Below are 25,425 nucleotides of genomic sequence, written 5' to 3'. Positions count from 1 at the left end.
CTTTAAAACTTAAGTTTCTCAAGAGCAGATTTGCTGTAATTTTATAGCATGCATTTAATTTCTGAAATTGTGAGTCACTTAGCTTTTTTTTTTTTTTTTTTTCTACTTCATGTTTAAACTTTATTTTTGTGTCTGACGTCCTCTTCTTTTCCTGCCCCTCTGCTCCTTCCTTTTTGTGTGTGCAGAAGTCATGTCTGGAGTCATTCGGGGGACTCCGTCGGTTGGTTCTTTCTGCTGGGGGAGGTTCCACTTTTCTGTGGCGAACCCCGCCCTCTCAAAAAAAGAAAGCGAACAGAGACTGGGAAAAAGACGAGAAGGTTCTATTAAAAGAATAGATATTACACTACGGCTGCGTTTCTGGTGGCTTTAGTCGCAGCGCTGTTTGCCACCAGCAGGACCTTCTCTGGGTCGTGACCTTCAAGAGTCTTTTCTCGGGTCTCCAACAGCACTTGGTTCAGGTAACTTTTTTTGTTGCTTTTTTGCTTCAGTAAAGTCTGTTATCTCTTGATTATTAACATAATAATTTATTTATAAAAGTATTACATATATATATATATATATAGTACCTTTGTTAGATATTACAGTTTGGGGTAATTCTTACTGAATCCCAAGCTGTAACAATTCACAGTTTTATGCAAAAAATTAACAAATTTGCCAAAGAACTGAGTGGTGCTTCAACTGAACTGGAGAGCAGAACATTTTAAAGCAAAGAGGAACTAAAATAATGGATTATTTATTTCTTTTTAGTTTGTCTCAGAAATACCCCCCACCTCTCTGTGTGTCCTGGATCTCCAACCCTGCCGGAAAAAACAAAATAAAACAAAACAAAACCCAAATCAAAATGACAGGAAACGCTCTCGGAACAGCGGGGCCTGTTCCGGCGCCGCTCGGTCCAGGAGAATCGTTGAGGCTCTCTCAACAATAGTAATGGAAAAGTCATGCAGTTGGAAAAAAAAGAAAAAGAAAAGAAAACCAACAATAAATGTCTATAAACATGGAAATCCAACTTCTCCTGCAAGGCCGTGCTGCCCCCACAGGGGTCCCCGTGTCTCAGCTGGGCTCCCGGGCCTGCGCCGACCCCCTCATACAGGGGTGGTGCGGCGGTTTGCTGTGTTGGTGTGGCTCGAGTCTTTTAGGTCCTTCTGGATGCAGTTGTGGACCTGAAGGAAGCTGTGGTCCCTCTCAGAGTTGTAGGTGGGCGTACCGGTGGACTTGAGGGTGTCCCGGGGAAGCGTGTACATGGAGATCTCTGTGGATGGCAGCGCGCTGAAGCCCTTGAGGCCCACCGGTGAGGCGTCGCGGGAATGCGATGGGTCTGTGGAGCGAGAAGAAGAGCGGGAACGGCGCCGGTAGCGGTAGCGGTAGCTGGGTATCCGTGTAATGGCCGAGCCTTGGAGGTAGTCAGCTGCACGCGCTCCTATTCGCAGCTGTCGATGTCGGTCGATGAACATGTGCACAGCCAAGACGCCCACCATCTCCGCCATGATGAAGGAAAGGGCACCAAAGTAGAAGGACCAGCCGTACGAGTAGCTGTTTTTCTTTGAGTCGCTTTTTGAAGGGTCCCCCGCGTTGGCTGATATGTACACGATGATGCCGATAATGTTGCTCAGACCTGGTGGATCAGAAGGTGCAGTTTGGGCGCCGCAATGAGACAGAAGTTATGGGTGACGATCCATGGATGAGAGGGGGAAAAAAACAGAAAACAGAGGCAATGTGTCAGTTCACATCTACAAATTTAACTTCAAAGTCATAAACTCATTCACAACACCTCATTAAAAGTCAAGTAATGTAAAGAAATCTCTGTCAGCTGGTGGGTCAAGACTCCGAATCGTCACGTGATACCACTTATCTTGTGCTGGTTAAAAACAGGCATCATTCCTTCGGTCAGGATTACTTCAGGCCATCACCATTTAAGAAAAATGATTAAAACTCTTTACTATGTGATGGAGGAACACTACTCAAAGATTATTTAAAATATAGGGAAATATTCTTCTTTGGAACTACAATGTATGAGCTGAAAGACTATGGACAAACATCCAGTTTTCAGTCATTTTACCCGCAGAGTAGATAGAGACGTTCTGCTGAAACTACCCGAGAAAATGAAAGATTTATGGAGATAGATGAAAAGATGTTCGGAGTGGGACTTTAAGCGCATTCAAACAATAATCCCACAGGATGTCAATCAGAAGGCTACAAAATTGTTTGAGGTCGTACAAAAGGAGCCCAGTTCTGACTCTTCCTCTGGTATTTTGGTTCTGATCTCCCCAGCAACACATTACACTGGTCCAGGCTTTTTTTGTGCGCAGTAAGGAACAGGGAAGTTTCACGTCTCGCTGCAGATTATTCAAATCAACTGGATTCACGCGGCTGTTTTCTGCGATACTGCTCATCATACAACAAACTTAATATGAGCTTAGTCACAGAGGGACACTTTTGACACTTTATGTATTAAAAGACGGATCATTGAAGAAATGGTGTCAGGGACGACATATTTTTAGAGATTTTAGCCACGGAAAGTCCTCATGAGAGGAGACAGAGGAACAGTTAGAAGAATTTTAATTACATCTAAGTGGTATTTTACCATAATTTCCTCTTATTTTTTTTTAGTGTTCAATAGACTAGCTTGACAGTGAACCAGGTTTAAAGCATTTAGCCAAACTAGTCCTCCCTTCCCAGGGATCTCAATAAAGAGCCATTTCGAGGTGAGTACAGTAAAAGTAAAAAATGAATCCATCTGCATGGTAAAAGTCCCACTATGATCATCTTCCCAGTGGATTTTTTTTAGTTATAATTTTGCCATTTTTATCCTAAATCAAAGAAAGTTGTCATTTTTTTTGGACATAGTCTCTGCAGAGCGGCAGTAGTTCAGAAATCACTTCCTGAGTTGTGTTTGGACTGTTGGTGCAGAGTAACCCCATTGCCATGAGTTCTCAATCTTGGAGCTATCCAGCCGTACAGTTTGGAGATAGATGCGAGCTCAGGGGTTGATAACGAAGACGCACCTGGACCTAGTCGTCTACAAGTTGATGCATCAGAATAGAGCAGAGCACGGCCCACCAAGTGTGTTTTGTACATCACAAATGAGCCCTTTTTCCAACGACATTTTTTCATCTGCTCCTGATTCACAAGGATTTAAAGAAATACACAAAAATGCATTTTTTGGGTTAATTTTCCTCCATCAGAAATATGCCACATGAACATCTTAAAAACACAATTTTTATCTGATTGGGTCTTTAAATATGCTGTAGAATGATGAAGAGCTATTATTGCGAAATCCCTTCATTAGGTTTTTCAGTAGTTGTTGGATTAACACTGTAGAAGGATGCCAGCCATACATCTGTTCCCTCTTGCCCGCCTCAGCTGTAGTTTGACTCACCTGCAGACACAAAGAAGATCCCTGCGCTGAGGATGATGTTGTGGCGTGACTTGTAGAACTCGCTGGCAGCTATACACAGGCCTCCCATGAAGAGCAGGATGACGCTGAGGATGGGGAAGATGCTGGAGGCTCGCACCGCACCTGAAAGGAGAGAGCGGGACGTGATTCAGGAGTCAAGAACGGGATGGAGATGGAAAACATTAAAAGACGGATTTGAACATCGCGTCCTCGTGGGTGAAGGGCTTCCTAATCAACACCCCATCATTCCTGTGAAAGACTCCATCAACACTGTCTGGTGAGTGTGTTACCCCACGGTGAGCCCGTTACCCAACCTTATGTAATCACAGCGTTTCACTTTCCCCTGTTCTAAAGCTGCTGCACAGACCACAGAGGTGACTGACTGACTGACTGACTGACTGGTTCAAGCAGTCAGCAAAAGTACCTCAAGGTTTCAGCGTGGATTTAATCCAGGCATGCTGCGGCCATCCTTGAAACAAAACAGCCAATTATCAAGAAGCTGAAAATGTAAGTGTGGGATGTGATGTTTCTGCTCGGGTCGAGCGCAGGGTCAGATCCACCGGTAAAATCAGAGTCAAGGCGATGCAGGAGAAAGTGGGGGGAAAAATTCTCCTGAGCACCCCCCCCCCCCCCCCCCCGCTCTCCTGTTTAACATGCACACTTAAACTTTCATCAGGCTGGTTAAATTTTCACCACTTCACCTCCTCTCCCCATGTGGCTGCCGCGTCAGCACTTTCTCCAGTTTCTCCCCAAAGTGCTGACGCGGGGATGGGTGGCTGCTTCTGAACTTGGCTGCCTGCTTCTCCGCTGGGACCAGCCGGGGGTCCAGGCGGCCCATCTGCCTTGCCTACCTGCTGCCATTCATCAACGCCCCACCCCTTCATGATCCGCGACCTGGATTTTTTTTCACCTTAAGATTTGAACTCAGTGGAAAAGTCACCCTGAGGGCACAGAGGGGCTCACAGGCTGCTGAGCTCAGAGGTTACCACAGCTGTGACTCATGTTGGAAGCGCGTCTCTTTAGACGTATTTGCTCCTGGTTTTCAGGACTCTTTATGCACAAAAGCATCTTTGAAGGCAGAGCTGAGGTACACATCTATGCAAATGAACATCCCTCTTCTGGCTCTCTTGGCTCCTTGAAAAGCTTCATGCTGCAGGAACCTTTAAACTGTTTTGTTATCCGTTAATTGGCATAAAGAATGCATTTGGGACCATCAGATTAGGGAAAAAGAAAACTGCTTCTGAACTCACATTTGCCTTTAGAACAAAAGGATATGAAGAGGAGTTTATGTTTTACTGAACAACTGCGCACTATTCTCCTAGAGAAGAATCTATTCTGGATAATTATGACATGCATTCTGGAATATTACTCTTAAAATTTTGAGTAATACAGCATCAATGTCAGAGTCTATCCAGAAAAACCCCTGTGAGTTTTTTTTTAATTCCATGATGGTTTTGATAAATCAAACATGTTTTAGTTATTCTTGAATGAAGCAACGAACCTTTTGACTTTCTTATACTTGTACAGCTTCTATCTTAGAATAGACATTAAATAAACAAAGAATTTTTTTATTAAGTCATAAAAATGTCGGAGAACTCACTTCCAGTGCTTGCTGTGTTTTAAAGGCTATACTTAAGTGAATATTTTGAATAAAATCCGTATATTCCATTTGTGTTTATTCCAAATAAGACATTCCGTTAACCATATGATCACGGCAGTGTTTTCTTTAGGATTTAAGCTCATTTGAGTAAAAGTTTAAATATTATTGTGCATTTATTGAAGTGTTTGGAGCTCTGGTTGTTAAATGGTCATATTTTATCCCTCCTTTCCAAAAACACAAACAGTTTCACATCATTAACAAACTGTCACACCAGAACTACTGTTGCATTTTTATTTAGTTATGTTTTAATATTCCTATATCTACCTCATAGTACTTTCTTTTTATTATTTATCCTCTTTTATCTTACTCCTTTAAACTTTTTTTATACCTTGCTAGTTTGCACGAAAGCACAAGACATTGAAGCCAAATTCCTTGGCCAATAAAGCTGATTCTGATTCTGATCACAAACATGTTCAACTGTTTGATGTTCACCTCTCACGCCAACAACGTCCCCCGCCCTGCCTGCCTCCACCTTCGCACCATTCGCCGTCTTCATCCTTCGCTTAGTCCTCATCCCTATGGTCCACAGCCTCTCACCCCCCGCCTGGATTAATTTTATTTTTTTTAAACATTTTCTTAATCTTCTTTTTTTCCTGATATTGTTTTCTGTTGTTCAAGCTATTAACTGACCAATCAGCTGCCTCAACAAAAGCATGTGGAGCCTGCTGACCCCCACTTCCAACGTTGAAAAGGTTTCAAGTGGTAGAGGTGTGGCCTTCCAACAAGCTCACTCCTGATTGGTGAGAGTGGTTGCTATAGTTATTCACTGATCACTGCTTACATCTGACTCCAACGTGGCGGCGTATTGCCGTGTTGCAAAAACTGGCGACTGAATCGACTTAATTTTGTTGGAGTTGAAAGTAAGCCATTTTTTTAAGGGGTGACGTCACACTGACTCAGTCCAGCTCTCTCATACAGTCAATGTTCAAAACTCCGCTGCCCGTATCATCACACAAACACCATCCATCCGACACATCACACCTGCACTACAGCAGCTCCAGTGCCTCCCCATCGGATGATCTGCAAAACACTTCTCCTGTTTTATAAATCCATCTATAATCTTAGCCCCCTTTACCTTTCAAAACTTGTTGCTACACCTGTCTGTGGATGTCCCAATTGCTCATCTTGTCCCCATGTGGAGCAGAAAATTAAAAAAAACATTGGTTCGCCCTTCGACGTCACTAGCAAATATGAACCGCCCTTTCACGACATACTTTCTTAAACGTGGATGCACTGGCCTATTTTAAAGCTGTATATGTTTTGTTGCCGCTGTTTTTTTTTAACCATGTTTCCATGTTCTGTAAGGCTGCCTTGGGTTCCAAGAAAAACAAATAAAATTTATTATTATTATTATTATTAAAAAACGTGACTTAGTTGAGCACATTTTTTTTCCAGAAATCTGCAGTTTTGCTAAACGATGCTGCACTCTTCTGCCAAAGCAAACCTCTCGTAACGAGCTGAACCAGCTCATAGAGTCACAGATGTTTTCCTGAGCATTGAACCTGTTGGATACATGAGTCAATTAGCTGGATTTCTACATTAGCAACAACTTAAACCAAGTGTTTCTTCTGATTTTATTGTCAGAATGAAGCCCCCCCTTCCGTTCGGTCCAACACCAAAGATTTTCAAACATAATTGAAATCAATAAAGTTTGGCCTCAATTACAAAAGGGGTTTATTCAGTCATGCCTTTGATTTGTCTGAGATTAATAAGATTAATAACCCCTCTTGTTAAAGTAAAATATGTCCAACACAAGAGGCCCTCAGCTCTCATCTGACTGCCCAGCTGTTGGACAGGACAAGTTTAAAAAAAAAAAAAAAAAAAAAAGAATGAAGCCCTCCTGATTGTCAGGCCTCACAGACTGAAGACGTTTCATGGAGGTAACATGATGTTGATGTGACTCTGACGTCTCTGTCCTCTCCTCACCTGTACAGCATAACGATGTGCTGATGGACTCCTTTGACCTCGTCTTCACACAGAAGGGCTATTAAGCTGCCGTTTATGTGATGACCTTAATGGTGCCATTCAGCCCTTCTCATTTGTCTTTCACCTGTCTGTCCCCACCTGAACGTCCTCTCCCTGATATTTTTCAACGTCTCCCACTGCCTTTGCAATCTTCTGAAGTTTGAAAGATGGAGTGTCATCTCGGCCACGCTGCCCCCTCCCCCTTTCGTCTCCTCGCTTGTCCGGGAGGGATTGCGGCGTTTAGGGTTACGAGTGAAGGAGGTTGATTAAATATTAAGTGGTCCTTAGATTTGACCGTGTGTCCTTCTCCTGCCCTTCAACATCCCCCACGTATCCCAGCATCCATCCTTGTGTCCTGTTATCCCCTCAAAGTATTGAGCCTGATATGGGAAAAAAAAAACGTGGGAGAGGGCGCAGCGGTTCCTTTCCATCCATCAGCTCCATTTAGTGCAGTAAAAACAATAAAGAAAGAGGACCAGAGAGGCCAGATACACGTATTGATTGTTGACAACTGGGTTGATTAATGGAGCAAAGTCTCAGGGAGATTCAAAGTTACAGGAAGAAGCTCAGTCAAAGAAAAATGTAACACCGTTTAGTTGGGTTTTCACATTTAAAACGACCATTTTTACAATTTTGTAAACGCAATTCGAACGATTTGTATGAAACACTCCAAAAAACTCCATAAACTGAAAGCAAAATTTGTTTACTCCAGAAATTTCTGCTGCTGTTTCATCCAAATTCAAATCTTATTTATGTATTTATTTAAAATTGTTTCAAAGATGTTAATAAAATGCAGTCAGCGTGGCACAATTTAATAGATAATAATAATAACAACAAAAATAGCAACAACAAGAGGGAGCAGGCAGAGGCTTAGCTTAATAAAGCCCGCCCCTTAAAAAAATCTATAGATGCATATAGATCTTTGGGCGAGGTGACGTTAAAACGCATATTTATGAGCCATTAAATTGTAATTTAGACATGTTTTTTTTTACGTCATAATCAACCGTCAACTAAAGAGTTTAAAGCACAAACATTTTGGGATCAGATTCATTCATAAATAATGTTCATACAAAGCTTTTGGAAGAGTAGATGCATGTGTAAATAAACATGAAGTGCACAAAAATGTGGTTACAAAATTGTAAAATGATCTCAGACTAGACTTTTAAATACTCTGACGAAGACGGAAGACGTCCGTCGAAGCCGTGTCGGATAATAGAAGAACCTAAGATGTCAGTTATCAATACAGACACTATGAACGTATACTGTTAAAAACCCTTTTTTGTTTGGAAAACTTAAATTGAAGGTAGAAAATAGATTTATTTTACAAGATGGTTACAGAACCACAGTTTGCTTTCTGATGAAAGTCTGCAAAAGTAGTTTAATTACTGAATTTATCAAGTGTAAATTATTTTGAACAATAATTGGATTCTTTCTTTATTAAAAGCTTCAGAGAAACCCTGAAAGCAGTGTGATTCTGCAGCTTTCAGAGGCTTGTTTGCATGGTTTTAAGCATTTCCTAGCCTGCAGTTCTCCAATCTGAAGGGTTCTCTGCATTGACCTCCATGTGTAGCAGCGCATTAAAAAGTACTGCGACCTTCACTGTGACCTTCCACCATGCAGTGTGCCTTCACTGGATGCAGTTTGCTGCGCCAACACGCCCCTGGCTTTGGCTGACCACGCTCTACCTCGGAAGGAAAGGCTTTAATGCCGGGCTGCATTCAGTTTTCTTGCCGATTGTGTCAGTGCTCACTTATCGTCCGATGAGGCTCAGATAGCAGCATCGCTGAGCAGCTTTTTGTCCGCAGCGAATGGGGAATGTTTTAAGACGACAAGGCAACAAGCTAACCCCTGAGGCTGGGAGATCAAATACTTTCAATTGGTCCTTTCATGCATTATCAAAGATAAGCATTCAGGCAATGAAAGTCTGACTCTGAAACCAGGAACGAACTTTCCCTGTTGAATAATGGGACAGTTATTATTTCAAAACTATTATTTTCATTATTTATTTCTATCTCTGGTTGATTTTTTTTAACTTACAAGAGGGAAAAAAATCAGATCAATTAACAATAAAAACACAACTCATAAAAGCTTAAAAAAAACTATATAAATGTAGACAGATTAAAGTCTGAGTGATGACTTCCCCAATGAGAGCAGTACTTTGTTTAAACATCCACATACAGCATGTTTGTTCATACTTATGATGGGTCTGAAATGTTTTTTTTTTTTAACAAATTATCCTCTCACAGCGGCTGCGATGCTCATTATCCGTACATCTGTTACATCTTCACAGCGTACAAAGGAGTCCTGCTGAACGCTGATTATCTCCGCCGGGGTGATATTATTTTGACAGAGGGTGCCTGAGACGGTGCCGGTCCTGGGACGCAGCGGTAAAACGCACAGTAAAAGGCTGTCAGGCGCTTTCTTATGGGAAACAACAGCGTCTGCCTAAATGAAAGCTTTGACCTTCGTGCTAACGGCTAACGACAGCGGCGACCTTCTGCAGCACCTCATGTTTGTGAAGGCCTCGCTGGGGCCCACATTAAAGGAGGCTCTCTGGAGGTCTTTGATCAGCGCTGAGTTCATTCTTATGATTTGGTTTGAGGTCACAAAATCGCAGAGTTGTGCATCTTCGGCTTGATAAACCACAGCATCCACAACCTTGCAACACTGAAGGAAGTTTCTCTCTGAATTACAGAGTCCTGTTTGCACTTTACACCTAAAAGCAGACCAGAAAAAGACCTGATGACAGAACTCGAATGAACGAGCAATCTAGATGGGTCAGTGAATATCCAGCCCCCATGTTTTATTTATTTAAACCCCAAAATAACAAATGTTGCAGTTCCCTCAATTACCACTAGAAGCAGGTTTCAAGAATAACCATTTTCCGATTAAAAGGCCTATATCATACCATTCTGAGGCCTTTCAGAGTGAACTATATTAATATATATGATCATTCATCACCTTTAGCACTCTAAAGAATGATTTTTTTAAATGAAATATTAGTTATTATTGCATCTTCTTTTGCTACCAGGAATTAAGACGCCTCGATCTCTAAGGCACCGCCTTTTGCTCCATGCGGGCGCCGCCCATTTCATGACGTCAACCTAGACCCGGCCTTGGCAGCGTGTCTGCGTTTCACCCACAGAAACAAACAACATGCGAAGTTGTGCAAAGTCAGAGATGATGCTAAAATGAAAGCGTCTAGCTCTACGGAGAAAGTGGTTGTGTGTGTGTAATTTCATATATATTTATTTATATATATATATATATACACACACACACACACACACACACACACACACACACCCACACACCCACAGATTTTTGGTAGGGAATCCAGAAAGGAGTATTTGATGTTAGATTGGGTTATTAATATTTGGTTATGTGTGGCTTTCAGTTTACATATAGGCATCCCTGCAATCGCCACATATTTTCTGTTTCAAACCGACTCTGGCCCCCGATCAGAGAGTGGAAACGTCAAGTGGCCCTCGCTGGAAAAAGTTTGGGGACCCCTAATAGAGGCCCTTAAACTCCCATGTTGAAAAGTCAGACTAGCCCACAAAAATCATATGATCAGCCGAATGTCTTTCAATCTTTGCTGCTTTTTTTTCTGTGGTTAAAAACTCTTGGATGTTTTTTTTCTTATTTAGTTTATGTTTTGAATTGTGATCAAATTAGTATATTATTGGGATATTTTTGTATACAAAGTCGTACTCAAAGTCCCTCTCTGATCATCATTTGATCTATTTTTAAAAAGTGATAGTGTCTTTTTTTTTAAGGCAAATTCTAAAAACTTGTTGTTTTCTAAGACATAGTGTCTGCAGAGCAGCAGTTCATTAAAAATTACCCTCTGAGTTTTGGGTTGGGACCGTTGGTGTTGAGCAACCCCGTCCCCTGTCCCCTGCCCGTTACTGAACAGAGTGGAGCAGGAAGCTTGTGCCCAGCATATTTTCCACCTCACAAATACGATCTTTTAAAAAAAGCCTTTTTTTATCTTCTCATGATTCCCATTGATTTGAATTATGCATAATTGTTTTATATATATGTCCTCCATCATGAAAAAAATGCTACAAAAACATGTTTTAAACACCCAAAAACACCACTTTCATCGGATTGTGTCTTTGACCTTGTATTCTGCCCAATGGGAAAATACTTGATTCATCCCACTTGGGGAAACTCTAAGCCATCAGCATTTACAAGGTCAGGAGTGCAACACAATACAGATATTACTGAGATTTTGGAATGTTGGTGAGGTGAGCAGAGAGCCTGTCTGACCCACTTTATGCTTTATTTACCCCGTTCAGAATCCTGTGGGTGACAGCAGAGATGATCTGATCAGGGTGTTCAATTGGTAGAGAGAGTTTGTACATTTATTTTCACCAAATTACTTTAAAAACTCCATTAATTCTATCATAAGTGAAAAATAACGACAAAGAGACGCATCTGTTTTCACCGGGTGCCCTGCGGCAAAGAGATGGATAGAGGGTGAAGCTGAGATGTCAAATGTAAAAGCTGTTTGTAAAATTAGGAACTTTCAGGGAGATTTGATGAAGTTCCTACACAAACAAATACAAAACCATGAAATAATTAGTTTGTCGCATTAACGTAATCATTAGATGTCCTTGCTAATTCTTTTTGGCAGCTAAAGGGACTGTTGCATAATTTTCACATGCAGTTTAATAAAGGAAAGTTGAGATCAGAGGTGCCTTCACTTTTTTGGCAAGCTACTTTTGAACCTACCAGCTCTTAAAATTCTCATATTTATCTACCAAAAAATACAGACTTATTATGAAAAGCATATTTAAAAGTGAATCAGACAACTATTTTGAATTAAATGGATACATCTAAATAAATATGTAAGATTACAACATGATAAAAGTTCCTTCTGTCAACAGCTTGTTGAATCAGACTCGAATGTCCGTGGTTGTCATGTCAACGGTGCCACAGTGCACGACGAGCTGGCAATAGGAACGTCCCGTGTGCGCTCTGTTCGAGGTTCTTTTCAAGTGACTGACCGCGGGCCATTGATGATAACTCTACATTCACGGTTAGTCTGACACTGAAAAGAGAAAAAGTCCTGCTAGCGGAGTGTGCCCCTCAGGTTAGCTGGAACAAGCAAAGACGTGTCTTCTTTGGATGATGATTGGCTAACGGCAATTAAATTAATTGATATTTTACGATGAACCAGTTGATCATGATCGACAGACTGCGCACCTCTGGACTAGATCCGTGCCAATCTGCTTTATAAGCTATATCTAACTATATAAATATCTAGAACAGTTTTAAAGCTTTGTTCACACTGAACATAATTTCTGGAACAGGGATGTCGAGTTCCGAACACATTTTTGAACAAGCATCTGATGCAAATTTGATGGCCGAATCTGTCCGGTGGGTCTTTTGTATTACCATGCCAACACCATGCCGCAGCGACAGGGTTAGTTTCGTATGTGGTGAGATGAGTTTTAAAGTGCCGATTAAAAGTGCCCTACCGGCAAAAAGTTCGAAGTTGCAATCGTGGTCTTTTCCTGTAACCCTTGTGCTATCCGAGACACTTTAAAGTTGGGAGTTGGGTCATCTAGACCCCACTAAACAGTGCGCTGAACCTTTTTTCTTCAATGATACAGTATGTGATCTTCAATGGTGTCCATGGATTACATGAAATCCTCTCCACCTTTATCCACCTTTGTCATGGTAGGGAGAATGCGTCAATGTAAGGATGGGGTCACTTTGACCCCACAAGATAGCACAAGGGCTAATCAATCTGTTCCTTCTACCTGCAATGCCAGACTGAACGCATCATAAAACTTCAGTTTTACTGAGCTGCTGCCTCTTTTTTTCCATTTGACTTGTTTACATGTTTACACTTTTGTTGGTTGTGGAAGAAACATATTTAATCCAGACGGACTAAGTCCCACGAAGTGACATGTACCGTTGCAGAACAGCAATGTGAACCTTTCCTCCTCCCTTCCAAGCTTTTTGGTGACTGCAGTTAGCCCCGCCTGTGCCTGCCGTCCTGCCAGAATGCGTGCCAACCTGCTCGCAGAGGCACAGGGTGGGAGCGGATGCTGTGTGTACTGTATTGATTGGCACGACTGCAGCTCAGGCTGGTGTCGGAGCGCTGGCACTCCTCTGTGCTGGCTGACAAACAACTTAATAAGACTCAACACCCATGCAGGCTGGTGGCTCGGTTTCAGGAGGAGCATGTCCTGCTCGATCACCATGGTGGAATTTACATATATGACCACATGTCGCCCTTAATCTAAATATGTGGAGGCATTCAAGCTGCTTGGGGTTGGAAGTCTGAAGGTAGAAAAGCACAGAATGAATGATCTGTACATTTTGTTATGTGTTAATAGGACATTTTCACTGTATGTGTGTGAGCTGGTACCAGAACACTCCAAAAAATCTGCAGATATACACCCTTTCTTGATTTAATTAATTTAAATACAAACAGACAAGCTCTGTAAATTAAAATTACTGTTCAAGTCCAGTTCTTTTGCTCAAAGACAGAAATTATGCCAAAACTCCTCATTAACAAGGCTTCCATTTCTATCCTTTCCTTCTTTCTGACTTCTTTACCCCTGTCCTCCCCTCTTCCCTCCATCCTTCATTGACAGGGTTGAGGAGAAATTAGCATTGGCTCTTAATCAGCCTCCTCGAGCCCTGAATGTGCTGATGTGCAGGACAGGGTCACGCTAATCAGGTGCCTCAGCTCCCAGGCACATTGATTTAATACTACAAACGCTTATGAATCCCCTCCACACCTCCCCCCCCCCATCATCCTCCTCCTCCTCCTCAATATGGAGCCCTTGCTTCGTCCTCATTACGATGAAGAGCCACGTACCTCACTCCACCATCCTGTCCACCTGGCTTCAACCTGAACCCACCGCAAATAAAAGTCATGGAACTTAGCGTTGGCTGCCAGATATCACCCCAAAACTGTCCTCACAAATAATGCTGAAGCAGAATAAAGTCTAACTGGTATTAGATATAGAATATAGTCATATTTCAGGTATTTACAAAACAGGTAGAGTGCAGGCATGCTCTGATTGAGAACTTTAGTAATATTAGAATATTTTTTACTTGATTTATCTTCTATAGCAGTAGATTAATCTTTTTTTTATTACTTCTACTGAAAACCTTATGAACTTGCAAACTTTCAGGATTCCTGTTTTTCAGAGAACCATTCATGGTAGCGACTGTAAAATCATTCAGATTAACTTTTTTGAGCTTTTAAGTGTAATGTCAATTCCTCACTAAAAACAACCCCAAAGCTGTATTTTGATCCGTTCAAACATTCCTGAGCATTCCTCTAAAAACCTGCAGTCTGAGCACCAGCCCCTCCAAATCCATGAAAACGCATGGATCCTCACATTGTGACATCACAAAATGAGGATCACCCCCTTCCGGGAATAATCTGTGCCGCCAGCACTGCCCCCAGGCTAACACACACATGCACACCCATATTGACAAAACTTCGGATGCAGGGAATTTATAAGAAAAAAGCATTAATTATGTAATACAAATGCTTTTTTTAAAACAAAATTGGTTGTTTGAGCCTGCATCCTCATCATGCGCTGACTAAATCAATCAGTGCAGCCATTTATGGTTTTCTATGGGCCATAATACATTAGAATCTCAGCGTTTCCGCTGCTCACCGTCTAAACGGTGCGTTTGCCTGAAATCCACCTTTTGTGGGTCAAGAATGTTTTTCTAAAAATGCCCAGTTTCCTGTAACGACCCACTAAATAACATAGTAGCCTTCATAGGTTAATTGGCAACTCTAAATTGTCCCTAGGTGTGAGTGTGAGAGTGCATGGGTGTGTGATTGTGGACATTCTACCCCGCGACAGACTGGCGACCTGTCCAGGGCGTGCCCTGCCTTCGCCCACAAGTGGCTAGGATAGGCTCCGGCAGCCCCGTGACCCTGAAAGGGACTAAACGGAACAGAAATTAAATGATGAGAAAAAAGATAAATTACTTAGTATTTCCTTTTTTTGAAGTAACTGCTTACGTGTCTCTCATACTGAAACCTGACATGGTCTCTTTTTTGTTGTTTATATTTTTCTTAGTAAACAGACTTTTGCTGAGATGATAATTTTTTTAATCTTGTAATTTCTCAGCCTTTGTCTTATGAAAGTATGACTTTCATTTTTTTTTTTCATTCACCGTCTTCAGTTTGTCCCTTTCGGGGTCATGGGGCTGCTGGAGCCTATCCCGGCCACGTATGGGCGAAGGCAGGGGGCATCCTGGACAGGTCGCCAGTCTGTCGCAGTAGTATAACTTTATTATTGTAAAATATTGACTCTTCTACTCATTATTGTACAGGATTATTTTTCTAAAATTTTGAACTTTTTTCCTCATCATTATATGAATTTAATCTTGTTAAATTGCAACTTTTTCTCATGATTTTTGAGAGTTTATCCTTGTAAAAAGTTATTTCTTTTTTTATAGGGTGGCCCTCATGCTTTGTCTTATGTCTTAGAATTTTTTCATGGGAGTCTATGGAGAGTTCCTCCCTTTTGTAAAATCCCTTCAGTGGTGTTTGCTATTACGTTTGGTACTTCCTGGTTTGTGTTAAATTCGGAGAAGTGGGGGTTCAGTCACAGCACTGGGATTTGCACAAAAACATCTGGTCCAAGCGAGCTGCATTAGATCACCTGAATCTGTAGACAAGGAGAAAAATTAAACCTTATCTATTTCATCTGTGACCTTCACAGCCAGTTTCTCCCTGCAAACCTCTGGAGGATGTCATTTATGGAATGGGACATTGTGTTTAGACTTTCTTCGTTTTGCTGCTGTATTTTCTGTTGCTCTGACTCCTCCCACTTTGATGAAGTCGGCCTACATACAAGCAAACCTGCCTCTTCTGACCAGGAGATAAGAGCACACAAGCACATCGTTCTCGCCTTCAGTTCTGGAACTTTTTGGAGCGTAACTCCTTTAAGAACGCACACAAGCCGTTCTGGTGCTTTACAATAAGTGGGCTGGTTTTCAAAACGGTCAGTCAGGACAGAAATGAATGACCTTTTTTTTTAAAATTAGATTTTATATTTGTTGTCATATAAGCTAAAAACACACAACGTTGCCACCGTGAATAGTCAAAACAGTTTTCACATTCTTCATACAACCTTATTAGGTCATGTGATCTCTTGCTCCCGCTGGACTTGCCAGGCAGCAGTTGTTTTTGCATCCCCCACCTCTGCCCTACAAGGCCCAACCCCAGACCCATCGATTTTATCGGGCGACACCAGAGCGAGCTCAGGCCAGCGCCCAGCCCGCCACGAGGCCCCAGGGTGACGCAGGCGCGGCGCTCAATGCCAGCGAATACTTTCAGATCAACTCAAGCAAAGACAGAGCTGAAAAACACATAAAGTTTGTGAAATCGATAAACCGGGAAAGAAAATAAGGCCCATTTCATCTTTGCGTTTCACTTTTTCACACACTGGAAGTCCCTGCCTGCAGGCCACTGTGAATGAATGGTGGCAGCTCACTGCTGTGCTCTGAATCAATACTGTACACTGACTCTGATGGACACATGCACTCACAGATATTAGAAAAACACACACATTTTGCTGATGTGTCTGTCATGTCTAGAAGTGTAGACACCAAAAAGAAACAAAAAAGTATTCAAGGCTTTCCTAATGCACATAAAAAGCCAGAATTTACATGATCAGTTTAGCATAATCTGATCAGTTTAATAAAAATATAACGTTTTAAATTAAAGTCTGTTTTTATGTTTTTGAGTTTCAGAATAAAACATGGGTTTTCAATGAAGTTACAGGTTGTAAAAACGTTTTTTTTTCCAATAATTCATATATTGGATGTCAATACTACTTATGGGCTTCTGGAGGCTCTGTGTTTTCCTGGAAATGTGGGGTGCCATGTTTGTCTTTAGATTTCAGAAATTAAGTAAAAACTAATAGTGTATCAAGAGTTTTCTCGTTATTAACTCATAAGCCCTGGAACATTTTTGTTTAAAATATGATACAAAGTGTTAGCACAACATACGGCTAACATTGTCAAGCCTCAATACTGACCAACATGTGGCTTAATTTGCCATAACTACATGTTTTGCCTTAGTCACATGCATCCGGTTGACCTGTGCGGGTGCTGCTTAGGATGTCCGAACACGTAGGGGGTCGTAGAGAGCAGCGGCTGCATCTGAGGTCCCCTCGTATGGCCACCTCAAGGGAGGTCATGAAAATGGAACGTACCATTGTCGTTCATGTTATTAGTGTATCGTGAAATGTTTGTACGGATAATTTAAGTTGCACGCACTTATGGCAAACGGGAGATGCTGTCGTGTGGTGTCCTTTACTCTTGTTCTTAGTGAGGTGCGAGTACTGGCTCTTTACTGAATATCACACGCGTGGGAGAGCATGTGATACGTTAGTGCCCATAGGATGTCCAGACAAATTGATTGTTGAATTTTTCTCATTTCTAACAGTCAGGCTGCATGCAAGGAGGGCGCACTTATCCCTTAAACAGCACTAATGGGCTCCTTGCACAGTCTGCAGGACTTGGTGGGGTTGAAAATAAATAAATAAACGGTACCTTCGACTCACCTACTTCACCCTAACTTCCCCTTACGTGTTGCATCAGTGTTCACTACGACCTGTCGCCCGCAGAGAGAAAATGTGCATAATGTGCATAAATATTTTCTCTCTCTGGGTTCACCGAGCGGTCTACGTCCTTGGTCATGTGAGTGGACCACCTGGGTGCCAAGAACAGATGAAAAACACAAAAAATATCTTCAACTTTGGACAAAACTTACTGATCATGCTTTAAGTGTCAAAAGTCCTTTTTAAGATAGTTATGACCTCTAAAAGACTGTTTCCTATAAGTAACTTATATTTTGGATGCAGGGCTGCTCCGCTCTGACATCAGTACTAAATGACTCAGTGTGATGTTTAAGTTTCCACAAACAGACTGATTTTATCATTTGACGGATTTCTTTTGTCAGCTTTGACACATTGGTTGAAAAGAAATCCCCCACAAGACTGATGTTTTGAACCATATTTATCTGCACAGTTTGGATTAGAGCTCTCAAAATTTGAAATATTTTTCTTCAAGTCACATTTCTGCAGTCACCGCTGTTTAACATCCTTTAATAAATCAAAGGCTGCAAGATGAACGGCTCGTTGATGAAAGAAAGAAATATAACACTGTCACCTGGCTGTCAGTATATTCATTTCAAAGAAGTGGTAATTAATTCATGTCAAGAATAAACACCGCGACCATATCTTTAGGTGATTCATTATGTTTGTGGTGAAATGTCAGGAAAATGTGACAATGCACAGCTCAGGATATATTAATGTTTCACAGAGCATCATTAAGGATGTTTTATTGATTTTTGCAGAAAATAGGTGCAGCAGCCGGAATTGCTTCTTTAACATTTGATTTTCAATAATCACCATCTAATTTTTTAAGTTGGTACATAATGGATGTTAACGGTACCATTTCTCCTGATGGTAAAAATGTGTAGCCAATACATATTTCTTCTGTTTTTTTAGTATTTATATGTGTTTCTTTTTTTTTTTTGTGTTGTTTGGGTTGTAGTAACATTTGTGCTTCTTATTTTATGCATGCTCTATTTCACAATCATTTTAGTTTAATGTGTCATGTGTGTGACTGTGAATATAGGTGCAAATATGTTATTCATGATTAGGAGAAACAATGTCAAGAATACAATATGATTTTATTTCTTCATTTTCAAATCAGTTTATGAATTAATGTCTTAAATAGATTTGACATTATTTTAGTTTGATTTTTGTTTTTATTAGTGACAATTAGTGACAAATCAATCAGTCAATATTCTGTTTCCCTCCTAAGTATTTGTCTTTATCTGTGTTTTCTTCCCTTCTTCTTTGACGAGACCTTTTGGGAGATTATCTCAAGCTATATTTATATAATCAATTGTGCACCTTAAAGGGCTTATATCAGGCAAAATCTATTTTTTGAGCATTTAAGTGTATTATAAGGTTAATTCCTGACAAAAAAACCAACCCCATATTGCTATTTTGGGTTAGGGTTGGGTTTAGAGAGTCTGTTCTCCCATTGTGACGTAGAAAATTAAGGACAACTCCTTCCAGGAAGAGTGTACACTGCCGGCGCCGCCCCAGCCTAACACACACACACACACACCCACACACACACACCTCCTCCGTGGAGTTTGCAGTGATCGGCTAAATATGTACATCCATCTTTGCAAAACTTTGGATGTTGCTTTCGTGGGCAAAACACAGACGAGGAAAATAAATTGCAAAAATAACTTATATTTCATTAAAAATCGTTCTTTAGTGTACCAAAGGTAATATATTATCATATATACGCATATCGTTTACTCTGAAAGGCTTCAGAATAGCTTGATATCGACTCTGTAATACATTACTTTTATTGAAATCTCAAGTCTATGTAATAATCCATTCATCAGTTTTCTGCTTGTTCCCACACAGGAGCTGATCCGCCTGTTGTTGAGCAGAGGTGGGCTACACCGCCAGTCTATCACAAGACCTATTGTGAAACTGTTTTAGAAATGCATATGATATAAAATCTAGACATTAGTTATCAATTAATTAATGAATAAATAATTTAACAGCCACTTGTATGCATTACTTTGTATCACTACATGTATTAGTTAATAGTTAACCAATGTTTAATTTTTCAACCCTACTTAACTGTACTTAATGTATTACAAAGCTGGCTTATGCAATTGCTTCAACTATTTAATTAACTATTAAATAAAGTGTTAAAAGCCCCTTTTTGTTCATTACTTTGCATTGCTAAGTGTATTACTTAATTGCATAAGGCAACTTTTATGAATGCTGTGAAATACACAAGTATAGTTGAATAATTAGGTATTAGTTAAATACTAACTAATACACCTGTTAATGCAAATTATTACATTATTTGATAGCAGAAAGCACCAATTTAGGTGCAACATGAAAATAAAGAAATCAAATTGATCTAAATAAATATTTTTTTTTATATTTGAGTATTAAAAAGTTCTTCAGTGGAAATACTGGCAGCTCTTTGAAAAACTCCAAATTTCATCAATCAGAAACGTATGGGAGGAGTCAATCCAATCCATATCTATCAATTGATCGATCTATCTTTTGTTTTAGGCAGTGTATAGAGATCTGAAAAGTTTTCAGGAAAAGGGTGAGCGTTCCACCTGTGACTCGGCGGCCCCTCCTGTGTTTCTCCCATCCCGTGTATCACAGTACAGGGATGCATCAGTAGCTTGCATAACTGGGCGTTTTCTTCCCCTGCTTCTTGGTTCTCAGCTGCTTAGCACCCAGTAGAGCAGTGGATGATGGGAGCTCCGACATGGCATGATCTAAAAACCCACTGGCGCTTCAGTGTGCCCCAGCTGTCTTATATAACTCAGCATGGATGTGCAAACTGAGGACACATGCAGCATCCCTGATATGTGCTGCGGTTGTGTTTCTGTGTGTGCGTGTGTGTGTGTGCAGACATGCACTCTGCTGCAGTGTGCTTCAACCCGGATGAAGAAAACATTTGGATTTGTGTGTCTTTCTGCTTGGTAACCATGTCACCAAACATGCCTTTCATTCTCTCTTTCAGATGACATCAGCAGTGAGTCCCCTTGATTTTTTTTGGCTGTTCAAGCCCCCCCCCCCCCCCCCCCCAATGTCACTTGGACAGGCCTTCACCTGACTTCCCTTCTGCTGCACAGCTTCCCAAATCCTGCAGATGGAAGTGTTTTTTAACCACCCAGCGGCGCCATGAAAGTCCTCGTTATGAAAAAAAAAGCAGGTGTATCCCTGAAAAGAAAATGTGCAGATGTAAAAGTGCGTCACACTTCCATGACCTTGTTCTGCCCCTGGGCGGTGGGTGGGTGGGTGGGGGGGGGTGTTTAAGAAGTGTAAAGCTGTGAATCATTATGGCTGAGATGACAAAGAAGTGCTGCACAAATCCTGACATGCAATAGCATGGCTGTGAGGAGAAGAAGAGAGACAGCCATCAAGAGAGGCCTGACCTATATAAGAAGGAGGCTGAAATATTTATGGATGAGAGCGTCCTAATTGGCAAGCCACTGGGAGCACTGCGGCCTTCCCCTCCAATCACTGCCAGCGAAGAGATTAACGCACACAAATTCATTCACGTGCCGAGCAGCAGTGGCGGTTTAAGCGCCGGAATGCGGCCTCGTCCCAGCGACTGTCATCTACCTCCCCATGCTCCGCTTTTGCCACGGCTCCGACTCGGAATTATTACTAGAGCTTTTATCACAACCGTTATCTGCCGCACAGACGGACGGGAACAACCGCTCAGAGCGCTAAGGTCAAACACAGCCTAATTGGCTGGGCTTAATCTCCTGCACTGGCACGCACTGCTCAGCTCTGCGAGAGGCCTCCATGACTGTCAGCCCCCCCCCTGCAGACGGAGACGAGGAGAGGGACACGTTGTAATGCAGAAATGGGTCAGGTGGGATTCACATGCCTCACTAATTATGATGATGATTCAAAGGAAATGTAGCTTTGCATCCTTGTTCACCAGGTGAGAAGAACAGGTTTGTTGAAGGATGTTACTGTTTAGTTTGAACATAGCATCCCATACGCAGATGACACTCAACTGTTCACAATCTCATAGACAGAAGACCTATACAGCACTATACCATGGTCGGGGTGAATTCTCGAATCGGACTGGCTGTTGGGTGTGCGTTAAAAAGTGATAACACACAGGGATGATGCACGCCTAAAAAAGAAGTTCCGGTCACATAGCTTAAATGTTCTATATCACTGCACTGGCTTCTCTGATACAAACTTTTGCTTCATCATCTGGACGGAAACAAGCGGTAAGAGGTCAACTTTCTCTCTGAACTGATGCTTTATTTAACTCATTGTGACGATCAGCATGTATCGCTTACCTTTGGCGCTGCAGTCGAGGTCCGTCCCCCGCTCAGCTGGCATGTTGTCCTGTTACCATGACAACATGCCGCACCACGTAACAAATAGTCAGTTTTTTGTGGAAAAAAGCGAACCAAACCAAAACAAATAATAACAAGAATAATGTACTGAAAACTGTTATTTGTTTCTTTTGTAAGTGACCACGGTATGAGCGGGTTAATGGCCTCCAAAGTGGGCATTATCAGAATTAACGCACTTCACGGAAGCAACCACCCTCTGCTTCGTGTCGGATGGTTCAGGCTTCCACGGCATGCGTTAATTTTTGATAATGCCCACTTTGGAGGCCATTAACCCTTACATAATGTAGTTTTGACTTTCAAATTATATAAAGAAGTCTGTTAAGGTTGTTAAAAAAAAACGTAATTTTGACTTCCGAAATAAATCTTGACCAAAGAAATGAGCCTTAAGAGACAGAAGTGGAGATGAAGTCTGGAGGTAGAAATGAATTGGAGTCAGATCTCCTTTGGCACAGCAAGACCTTCAGTTGAGAGACTATGAGAGCTACTCATACTCCACTCAGGGGTTTAGTGGCTTTAAAATAAGCTTTGTGGGACTGTTTTATTGCTTTACATTAATTATACACTATGTTTAACAGATTTTTGAGACTTGTTTAAAAGTCATATTTCTAGTATTGTTCAAAGCTTTTTCAACTTTATTTTGGAAAATGCAGAGCTAGCCTTTCCAAACCTTTGTGCGGTCAGATTAGATCCAGATTTTTCAAGGGGTTTATTAGCCTCAGATCTGTGGAAATCACGAAAGTGCATCATTCTCTCTGTGGTGTCAGAGGGAGACCACTTTTGGGACCAATTCTGTTTTTACGACACTTACTGATCACCTGCACTTTTGAAAACATCCATACACCTTGGGAATGTTATTAAAAAAACCATCCATCTCAAACAAATCAATGCAATTAAAGAGGAAGGTCCCTTTTTTTAAACAGATAAACTGACAGCATTTCCTAGAATTAAAAGCCTCCTTAAATTTCTACGCAAAACTTAATTATAGATTCCTTAAAAGCATGAACAAAAATAATAATTAAAAAATGCATTTTTCTCTTTAAAAAGGATTTTAGCAGAGCATTTCCTACCAAAAAAACCCCCGAAATGAATTAAGTTATGATCTTCCATAAATAAAATTAGAGTCCAATAAAGTCTGAGGAGATGTTACATTAATTTAAACTCCTCATGACAACAAAAAAGGGAGAAACTATGTGTAAAACAATCCAACAGGAAAGCATATCTGTATCCATGGTAACATTTGCTATGGCTACAACATTTTCAAACTTGCGTCTGTTTCTTCACAGTGACTGTCACCATGGAAACGGCTGCCTCCAGCATCACAATCAGCAACGGCAATGTAAACAAGGGATAGCGCTTGACAACTTTACAAAATAAGGAGTGTGCAATACTGCAGAAAGTCACGGCTAAGACCTTAGGTAGAGTATCGACTAAAACAAAGCAACACTTCATCATGAGGTCACATTGTTGTGAATTTCAGGATTAGTAAGCAAACGAGCTCGACAAGAATCTCTGTTTTGCTTGCACAAAAGAAAGGAGAGCAGAAATCAATGGACTGTGTTTACAGGGTACACAGCCGACTGCAATGCTGTGAGTTATGTTACACACAGCCGAGCAGCAAAAACAGACGAGCTGCTTGGCAAGGCAGGCAGAGACGGCGCTGACACGCAGCCGGCATCAGCTACTGGCAGCTCGCTGCACTCTGAGCAAAAAGTGGGGCAAAACTCGCAAAGGGAAACTGTGAGGCAGAAGTGGTTCATGTGATGACTTTTTTTTTTTTTTTGAACGGGGAGTATACTCACGCAAGAAGTACTCAGATGGATCCGCCTCGTAGTCTGTCTCCTCGGGAAAATGGTCTATCTGTTTACACATCCCTTTGAAGTTTCCTGGAGGGAGAAAAGAGGAGAGACGAAGAGTTCAGGAGAGTTCACGCTGCAGGCAAACAGCAGACCTGCAAACATTTCACATCTGAGAGCGACGACGAGCAACAACACCCCGACAGATCAGCAAGTTTATGCACAAAGAGCAAAGTCAAGCTGCTAAATGCAGAGTTTTTTCATTTGATCTGAATGTTTCTGTAAAAGGATTTACCAATAGAATGACTTTTATCAGGACTGATGTGCAGCTATGTGCCTTTCAGAAAACCTTTCTAATAGCCAGCAGAGATCATATCCAAACAGCTCGTATCAGAGGCTCTGTGTTCAGCAGGAAGACCTGCAGCAGTTGGCAGCTTGTAAACAAGAGCGGTGCAGCTGGTGCGACCTGGAGCTGCTCCAGCTGCCGTGCACTGGGAACCTCATCTCTTACAGCCCGTCCACTTGGCTGACAACCCGCCGCTCAGACACTTCATGCAGGAGGCGGCACCCCTCTCCCCCTCCACCTTTGTGCAGCATCAATCCTGTCTGCTCTCCCGTGTGTGCGGTTTTGGCCCTTATGGGGTCACCCAGGGTGGCCTTGGCAGAGGCAGGCGGCCATAAGGAGGCCATTACGGAGACCTGCTGCTGGAGAGAGCAGGCAGATGCCGATGCGTTTGATTAGGCCAGATTAGTGTTTCATTAATTTTTTCATCTCTTCTCCCTTCAGTGTCCCTCTAATTAGAGGGGACAGGTGTTGGTTACCATGGTGCCAGGTGTTGCAAGGGAGGCTTTGGCAGCAAGGTATGATGGGAACAGAGGGGTGTAGCTATTAGTTTGTGTGAGGTGAAGGAGGTGTTACACAAAGTCACTCCCGGTAAAATGAAAGAAGCATCCAGATGTCCTGACTGTAACCAAACCCACATTCCATTCTTTTATTTCTCAATCACCCAGAAAAATTTGACACAAAACATAATTTTAAATTCCTACAACATCTATTATGAGCCACATTTATGTGACACTGAAGTGCTAAAATTAACACCACCACCCCTGAAACAACAACATCTGTTGCTCCTAACATGTTTCCCTCAACAGTCATCGCAGATGTGTCTTTATTCTGGGAACACGCAGTCAGACGTCTGCATGGTGTACTGATCTGAACATTCATTTATGAACAAAAAAGGGACAAAATGAACATTAAAAACAAATGTAAACATGCCAGATTTTTTTAACCACAGCTTAGTTTCCATCTGGCAGGTCAATGTTATTGAAACAACAAAACAGATTAAAAGATATGGAAGCTACACTTGAGAATATAAAATACTAGTAAAATACAAAATACAAATTGAAATACAAACAAATGCAATTACACGTTTAACATTTTTGAAGCCACAATTTAATTGTCTTTTGAAGATCCACTCCGATCATCTTTTGATCTATTTTCAAATCGTTCTCAGTGTTTTCTTTGTTAAAATTATACGGGTTTAAGCCGTAATAAAAAAAAAAAACCTGTGTAATTTTCTAGGATGTAGTTTCTGCTGAGCAGCAGGAGTTCATCAGAAATTTACCTCTGAGTTGACTGTTGATGCAGAGCAATCCCACC

The 25,425-nt window shown here is 41.4% G+C and overlaps 1 protein-coding gene across 1 annotated transcript in view; it reads right to left on the bottom strand.

Moving 5' to 3' along the window:
- Positions 1-73: 73 nt before the first annotated feature.
- LOC101166629 (voltage-dependent calcium channel gamma-2 subunit) overlaps positions 74-25,425 on the bottom strand; it is a 70,605-nt gene continuing 45,253 nt past the window's right edge. Inside the window, exons 2-4 of the mRNA XM_004071158.4 lie at positions 23,772-23,855; positions 3,377-3,517; positions 74-1,612 (exon numbers count right to left, since the gene is read on the bottom strand). Of these exons, the coding sequence (XP_004071206.2) occupies positions 1,083-1,612; positions 3,377-3,517; positions 23,772-23,855 (755 nt within the window). The 3' untranslated portion in view covers positions 74-1,082. The remainder of the gene's footprint in view (positions 1,613-3,376; positions 3,518-23,771; positions 23,856-25,425) is intronic.

Source organism: Oryzias latipes, chromosome 8 (genome assembly GCF_002234675.1).
Source record: "Oryzias latipes chromosome 8, ASM223467v1".
Taxonomy (NCBI): domain Eukaryota; kingdom Metazoa; phylum Chordata; class Actinopteri; order Beloniformes; family Adrianichthyidae; genus Oryzias; species Oryzias latipes.
Note: the sequence above shows the minus strand (reverse complement) of the source record. Positions and strands in the feature narration are given on the sequence as shown.